General features: G+C 41.4%; 1 protein-coding gene across 1 annotated transcript in view; it reads right to left on the bottom strand.

Moving 5' to 3' along the window:
* The window catches only part of nop16 (NOP16 nucleolar protein homolog (yeast)), a 7,233-nt gene extending 4,260 nt beyond the window's left edge, over nucleotides 1–2,973 (bottom strand). Inside the window, exons 1-2 of the mRNA XM_061085761.1 lie at nucleotides 2,773–2,973; nucleotides 205–313 (exon numbers count right to left, since the gene is read on the bottom strand). Of these exons, the coding sequence (XP_060941744.1) occupies nucleotides 205–313; nucleotides 2,773–2,879 (216 nt within the window). The 5' untranslated portion in view covers nucleotides 2,880–2,973. The remainder of the gene's footprint in view (nucleotides 1–204; nucleotides 314–2,772) is intronic.
* Between the last annotated feature and the right edge of the window lie 5,870 nt (nucleotides 2,974–8,843).

The raw sequence follows: 8,843 nt of genomic DNA, 5'->3' as shown, positions 1-8,843 counted from the left end.
ATCTATCTATCTATCTATCTATCTATCTATCTATCTATACATCTATCTATCTATATCTATCTATCTATCTATATCTATCTATATATCTATCTAAGTTGATATGTTCCTGGAGAGTTTAATGAACTGGGATTTAAACTGAACATGTCCAGATGATCTCTGGTTAAAGAAATGTCTCTGGAGGTCGTGACCCCAGCGCTCGCTTACGCTCGGCTTCTGAAGCGGCAGCGACCGGTTCGGGTCGAAGGCCAAACCCATGTCCTGCAGGTTCCTGGAGACGGACTTCTTATCGTCCCACGCGTTTCGGATCTGTCGACTGAGACAAGGACAGCGTTAGAGACGGGACACTGAGGGACGGGACAGTGAGGGACGGGACACTGAGGACCAGGACACTGAGGACCAGGACACTGAGGACCAGGACACTGAGGACCAGGACACCGAGGACCAGGACACTGAGGACCAGGACACCGAGGACCAGGACACCGAGGACCAGGACACCGAGGACCAGGACACTGAGGACCAGGACACTGAGGACCAGGACACAGAGGACCAGGACACAGAGGACCGGGACACCGAGGACCGGGACACCGAGGACCGGGACACCGAGGACCGGGACACAGAGGACCGGGACACTGAGGACCGGGACACTGAGGACCGGGACACTGAGGACCGGGACACTGAGGACCGGGACACTGAGGACCAGGACACTGAGGACCAGGACACTGAGGACCAGGACACAGAGGACCAGGACACAGAGGACCAGGACACTCAGGACCAGGACACTGAGGACCAGGACACTGAGGACCGGGACACTGAGGACCAGGACACTCAGGACCAGGACACAGAGGACCGGGACACTGAGGACCAGGACACTCAGGACCAGGACACAGAGGACCGGGACACAGAGGACCTGGACACAGAGGACCAGGACACAGAGGACCAGGACACAGAGGACCAGGACACCGAGGACCAGGACACTGAGGACCGGGACGGCTAAAGATAGAACTTAATGTTTCATTAGAGAAATATATGAATATTAAATATCATCTATTCAATAAGAGGATTCATTTAACCCGGGTTAGACAGTTTGAGTTAAATGGGGTTTGTAGCATGTTTGAATTAAACCTGAGTTAACCCGGGTCTATCGCAGGTTCTGGCCACACTTCAGTTAAACCCAGGTGAGTTAAAGTTAGACCGGGTCTGTGATATGTTAAACTTAACCCAGGTTAGTGACACTTGCAGTTAGTAGCAAAATTAAATTAAACCTAAGTTAACACGGGTCTAAGTTGACCCGGGTTTAGGTTGGCCCGGGTCAGTAACATGGGTAAGTTAACCCGGGACAGTAACACGGTCAAGTTAACCCAGGTCTAGGTTGACTCGGGTCTAAATTGACCCGGGTCCTTACCATGGTTCAGTTAACCCAGGTCTGGGCTAACCTGGGTCTAGGTTGACAAGGGTCTAAATTGACCCGGGTCTATACCATGTTTCAGTTAACCCAGGTCTGGGCTAACCTGGGTCTAGGTTGACACGGGTCTAAGTTGGCCCGAGTTTAGGTTGGCCCGGGTCAGTAGCACGTGTAAGTTAACCCGGGACAGTAACATGGTCAAGTTAACCCAGGTCTAGGTTGACCCGCGTCTATAACATGGTTCAGTGAACCCAGGTCTGGGCTACCCTGGGTCTCGGTTGATACGGGTCTAAGTTGGACCGAGTTTAGGTTGGCCCGGGCCAGTAACACGTGTAAGTTAACCCGGGACAGTAACACGGTCAAGTTAACCCAGGTCTAGGTTGACACGGGTCTATAACATGGCTCAGTTAACACAGGTCTGGGCTAAACTGGGTCTAAGTTGACCCGGGTCTATAACATGGCTCAGTTAACCCAGGTCTGGGCTAACCTGGGTCTAGGTTGACCCGGGTCTATAACATGACTCAGTAAACACAGGTCTGGGCTAAACTGGGTCTAAGTTGACCCGGGTCTATAACATGGTTAAGTTAACCCGGGACAGTAACACGGTCAAGTTAACCCAGGTCTAGGTTGACCCGGGTCTATAACATGGCTCAGTTAACCCAGGTCTGGGCTAAACTGGGTCTAAGTTGACCCGGGTCTATAACATGGCACAGTTAAGTTAACCCAGGTCTGGGCTAACCTGGGTCTAGGTTGACACGGGTCTAAGTTGACCTGGGTCTATAACATGGTTAAGTTAACCCGGGACAGTAACACGGTCAAGTTAACCCAGGTCTAGGTTGACCCGGGTCTATAACATGGCTCAGTTAACCCAGGTCTGGGCTAAACTGGGTCTAAGTTGACCCGGGTCTATAACATGGCTCAGTTAAGTTAACCCAGGTCTGGGCTAACCTGGGTCTAGATTGACACGGGTCTAAGTTGACCCGGGTCTATAACATGGTTAAGTTAACCCGGGACAGTAACTAGGTCAAGTTAACCCAGGTCTAGGATGACCCGGGTCTATAACATGGCTCAGTTAACACAGGTCTGGGCTAAACTGGGTCTAAGTTGAAACGGGTCTAAATTGACCCGGGTCTATAACATGGCTCAGTTAACCCAGGTCTGGGCTAACCTGGGTCTAGGTTGACCCGGGTCTATAACATGGCTCAGTTAACCAAGGTCTAGGCTAAACTGGGTCTAGGTTGACACGGGTCTAAGTTTACCCGGGTCAGTTACGTGAGTTTAACGCACATGTTTAAAAACAGAACCCAGTGTTTGTCACAATCTCCCAGCATGCCCCGCGTTAGCATCCAGCAGCTAGCATGCTAACTCACTCGTCTATGGTCGGGTTGCACTTCTTGATGAACTTCTTCTTCATCTTCTTCCGGTTCGCGTTGTAGTCGAACTTCTTCCTCTTTCCCGCCTGCTTCGCTTTCGGCATCTTCGCGTCTTCGTGAGTTTCTCGCTTTTTCTCGGTTTGTGTTTTTCTCAGATTTTCTGACGCGGAGGAAACAACGTGAGGCTGCAGCAGGAAACACGTGGTTTACTTCCGGACATGTGACCTCAGACACTTCCGCTGTTCCCCTCACATTTTCTGATATTTGTTTTACATTTTAATTTTGTCCTTCGCTGTGAATATACGACACAATACATGTAAACACATAATATATAAATAAAATCATACATTTACAAGCATTTGATTTAAATATTATTTATTAACTCATTTCTATTATGACTCATCAGTGAATAAATCTTATTAATACAATTTATAAAACCTTATTTTGTTATCTACTTTGTATTTGTGACACAAACATGTTGAATTATTCACATTCACTCTGAAACAGCTGCAGTAGCTGCTTGTGTCCTCCAGGGGTCAGACTGACGTAATAATAAAACATCACAAGCTTCACTTTGATTCATTATGAAAAACTGGAAATAAGTGAAATATAAAATACTTAATTCCTGCAGATTCTCTTAAACTTCATCATATTTTCTGTTTTTCTTTAGAATCCAACATGAATCAAGATATAGATTCTAATCTTTGTTTTTAAATTTAAGTTTTATAAGTGTTTTGGTTTTCATGGTAACAAACATCTGTTCAGCAGGAGCAGCAGACAGATGTTTTCAGGGTCAACATCTGTGTGTGTGAAGGAGGTGTAGAACAGACTAATTTAAAGAACCAGTATACCACCTTAGCACCACACTTGCCCATAACTCTGTTACTGTATATATTTTTATTCTATTTTGTTACATATTGTTGTTTTTATATTGTTGTTTTATGTTCAGTGCACCAATGACACCAAGGCAATTTCCTGTATGTGCAAATATACTTGGCAAATAAAAGAATTCTGATTCTGATTCTGATTAAATCCAGCAGTTTGCAGTAGTTGTTTACGACCAAAACCCCAAAACATTGAAGCATAAGATGAAAAGGAAACTATTGATTGACTATTGACTACTGATTTGTCAGCTTTCACGTTATTATATTTACTCTCCATGTCAGGACCTTAGACGTTGTATGAAAAGATCAGATTAGATGAGAAGTTTGTTGAGTTTGAACCTGAACCAGTGACACAACAAACTGGTGGAAGCTTCCAGCCTCTGAGCTGCTGTCGTCAGTGATGATGACAGAACAGAGAAGATTCTTCTTCATGGAGCTGCGATGCTCCGGTGGAGTCTTCATCGATCTGTGCAGAGGAAGAGGAGACACGAGCAGCCATTGATTTCCTGTTTCCCACAGATTGATATGAACATGAACACATCAGAGGAATCAGATCCACAACACATCGATTTAAATATTCTCAACCTACGTCATGGCCGAACTCAGACGGGCACATGTTTATTAGAGAGATAATTAGCACTCGATCAATCAATTATAGAGAAATCAATGGAATATTAAAGTTACAGTACACATGGATTAAACTCTGCTGCAGCTATAACCTCACAGAATTATTATTATTTCATATTAATAATAAGAAAACGATCTAAACTTATGTGAAATATGTATCTTGACACTGTTATTACTAACAAACAAAACATAAAACTCTTTTATTTTATAGTATAATGTACTAAATAAAATGTAATAAATCTAATTATTGTTTAACAAATCCAAATACTGGCCTCAAGATATTATAGTTCAAGGTTATAACAGATACTTGTTAACTATTTATTATCTATAACAGAAATAAGTAAGAAATTAAAGCATTTCACTTCCCACTTAATAAAATTTAGTAGAATCAAATAAAATATTTTATATGATAAAGTAGCGGGTGGAGAGGAGGAGGAGAGAGAGAGGAAGAGGAAGAAGGATACAGAGGAAGAGGAGGAGGAAGAAAGAAAGAGAGGGGAGGAAGAGAGAGAGAGACAGACACATCCAAAAATGTCTTTTTGGATTTACTTAACAAAGTTTTGTCAAGTGGTTCCACACAACTGTGTTAAGTAACTGCTTATGTACATTATTTCGTAATATGGACTAAATGAATGGATTTGGTAAATGGATTTGTATTTATATAACGCTTTTCTAGTCTGATGAAGACCACTCAAAGCGCTTTACAGTACAGTTTCACATTCACACACACATTCATACAGTGCATCTACTTGCAGCACTTTGTTATTCTATGGGGGGGCATTGAGGGTTCAGCATCTTGCCCAAGGACACTTCGGCATGCAGATGGTTCAGACTGGGGATCGAACCGCCGACCTTCAGGTTGGAGGACGACCACTCTACCCCTCAGCCACAGCCGCCCAACATGGAGTACATATTAAATCATTCATAGAAAAATGGATCGGTGTCGACGAAGGTGAAGCTGTGAAACAATTAACAACACAACATATAGATAGATAGATAGATAGATAGATAGATAGATAGATAGATAGATAGATAGATAGATAGATAGATAGATAGATAGATAGATAGATAGATAGATAGATAGATAGATAGATAGATAGATAGATAGATAGATAGATAGATAGATAGATAGATAGATAGATAGATAGATAGATAGATAGATAGAGTACTTTATTCATCCCCGAAGGGAAATTAAGTTGTCATAGCAGCCGGAATATTTGAATACAATAAAATACAATACAATAGAATAAAATAAAAAATATAAAATATTGAGGTAGAAAGAATAAAAACAGAAACACAAGATAAATAGGTAGATAAGGTGCAGTGGCAAGATGATGGTAATAGTACTGATGATATGATGGTAATGGTATTGTTAGACAGTATATAAGAATAGTACAGTATATATAGTATATAACATTATATATATTTATATATGATAGTAATTATACCAATATAAAAGCAGTATATGGTAATAATGGCAGCAACAGTATATATAATAATAATAGTAATGGTGATATAATAATAGTAATTATAACATGTACACATGTATAAATATGTGTATATAGACTTATGTATACAAATAATATACAGAGAGTATGATATAATATATGATATATAGTAGAGGTATGAATATGAATATAAGTATTTGACTATACAATAGGTAATATAATATACTATGAGTCTAAGAATATGTAGACAGTGTGCAAAAGACAATATTATTGTATAAAATGATATATAATATCAATATGGTTTATATTAACACATATCACATATGATGTGAAGTAAGTGTATATGGAGCAGAGTGTTGTACAGGTCCACAGAGCAGGAGACAGGTTTAGTGCAGTTCTGTGATGGTGGCTCTGACAGAGGGGGAGGAGTTGAACAGTCTTATTGGAGTTGGGAGGAACGACTTCCTGTATCGTTCCTTCGAGCAGCGGGGGGTTGAATGAGTCTGTGGCTGAAGCTGCTCCTTAGCTTGTCCAGGGTTTTGTAGATGGGGGGTGGGGTGAGAGGGATGGTCCATGATTGCCAGCAGTTTTGCCAGCATCCTGTCCTCCACCCCCTCCTCCAGGGTGACAAGCTTAGAGCCAACCACAGACTCTGCCTTCCTGATGAGTTTTCTCACACATTATTACATGTGGAGGAGGAGGAGGAGGAGGAGGGATGAAGAGTGTGAGTCAAAGTTTAGAGACTCTAAGGTTTTACAGACGCCTTCACACCTGAGAGAGAGAAACGTGTTGTACTGTAACATTTCCACATCATCATCATAACTCATATCAATAAGATGCAGAAGAACAGGAGAGTCTATAAACTTGGACTGAGACTCACAACATCGTTTATCAGAGTAAAGTGATGAGTTTAAAATGATGTTAGAGATAAAGAGGTGGAGTTAGTTCAACAACATTCACACGATCACTTCCTCTTTAGATATTTGTCTTCAAATTAAAAGTCTAATTTCCCCCCCTTTAATTCTTTTTTATCATTTTGAAAAGTGGTGAACTTCACTCTGAAGATTGTTTCGGTTGAAATGTGTGAAAAAATAACATCGGATCAGTGAATCATTCAAACTTCTCTATAAACAATTAACTGCTAATATTATTACATATTAACCTTAATTCTGAAGTATATAATATAACAATAAGAGAACACAACATTACAGACACAATGAGAAACCTCGGATGGAGTGTGGCTGCAGTTCTGTGTTGAGCCTCTGGATGTCACTGTCGCTCCACTGATAAAAGAAAACCTCACCTCTGATATTCAACGTGGGTTAAAGTCAGTTTTCTGAATCTCCAAAGAGTGATTTCAACTAACTATCATATTCACTGGCTGAAGCATTAATGAAGTTCAATGACTCGTTAAGAAATAAGAAAAGTTAAACATACAGACTTTTACCTTTTTCATAAAAATGTATCTGATCAACTCATCGGTTTCGGTCATCCTTCAAGCAAAAACCACAAATAAACTTCACAGCTTCTCAAATGTGAGAAATTGCTTCGTTTCTTTTTCTAATAAATATGAATAAGAATCTCTGGGTTTATTAAAAATGATAATAAGCATAATTATCAGCTGCATCTTTACAGTCGTTTTTACAATCGAGTCCAAATAAAAGGTTTTATTCTTGAGAGAATTTCTTGAAATTTGGTACAAACATTCTCTTGGACTCGTTAGATTTCGGTGGTTAAATGTCAGAGGTTCACACAAGTTTTATCTCGTTAATATCAAATCTGAAGAACAGCTCGAGGGAATTCTTTCAAATTTGGTGCAAATGTTTCACTTTGACTCAATAATTAACTGATTCTTTTGAGTGAAATGTCAAAGGTCACGATGACCTGAAATGAATCTGGAAACGATTTGTGTATATGGAAACTGCGCTGACGAGGAGACAGAAGAAGAGAAGAAGTCTGTGATTTGTGAATAACAACTAATTGATTGATTGATTGATTGATTGATTTTGACATGTGGAGCAGCCCAGGCTCTGGGCTCTGTTGCTTTTCACTTTCTGTGCTGCATGGAGGTTTACACACAGCTGCTGAGACGACAACACAACGGTCAAGAAGACGATATATCTCTCTCTCTCTCTCTCTCCATCTCTCTCTCCCTCTATCTATCCAACTCTCTCTCTCTATCTATCCAACTCTCTCTCTCTCTATCCATCTAGCTCTCTCTCTATCCATCTCTCTCTCTCCCTCTCTCTATCCAACTCTCTCTCTCTATCTATCCAACTCTCTCTCTCTCCCTCTATCTATTCATTTCTCTCTCTATCCATCTCTCTCTCTCTATCCATCTCTCTCTCTCCCTCTCTCTATCCAACTCCCTCTCTATCCATCTCTCTCTCTCTCTCTCTCTCTCTCTCTCTCTCTCCCTCTATCTATCCAACTCTCTCTCTCTCTCTATCCAACTCTCTCTCTCTCTCTCTCTATCCATCTAGCTCTCTCTCTATCCATCTCTCTCTCTCCCTCTCTCTATCCAACTCTCTCTCTATATCAATCCAACTCTCTCTCTCTCCCTCTATCTATTCATCTCTCTCTCTATCCATCTCTCTCTCTCCAACTCCCTCTCTATCCCTATCCCTATCCCTATCCCTATCCCTATCCCTATCCCTCTCTCTCTCTCTCTCTCTCTCTCTCTCTCTCTCTCTCTCTCTCTCTCTCTCTCTCTCTCTCTCTCTCTCTCTCTCTCTCTCTCTCTCTCTCTCTCTCTCTCTCTCTCTCTCTCTCTCTCTCTCTCTCTCTCTCTCTCTCTCTCTCTCTCTCTCTCTCTCTCTCTCTCTCTCTCTCTCTCTCTCTCTCTCTCAGGATGTGTCAAAAAGAAGAAATGATGCAATCTGGTAACCAATCTCAGAGAAAGATTTATTATGAATATGGCCCCTGTCAGATGATGGAACCCGGTTCCAGAGAAGCGACGGGTGTGTGACCGGTTCCTCTGAGCGGACGAGAACCTAGAAAACTCATAAAACAACTGCTAAATGAAGTATGTACATTTTCTGATTTACAGCATTATTCATGTTGAATGAACTCAAAGAGATGTCTTCCGAAAAATAATTATAATGAAAAA

Source organism: Limanda limanda, chromosome 14 (genome assembly GCF_963576545.1).
Source record: "Limanda limanda chromosome 14, fLimLim1.1, whole genome shotgun sequence".
Classification (NCBI taxonomy): Eukaryota; Metazoa; Chordata; class Actinopteri; order Pleuronectiformes; family Pleuronectidae; genus Limanda; species Limanda limanda.
The sequence above is the reverse complement of the archived record's forward strand: the minus strand, read 5'-3'. Positions and strand labels throughout refer to the sequence as shown.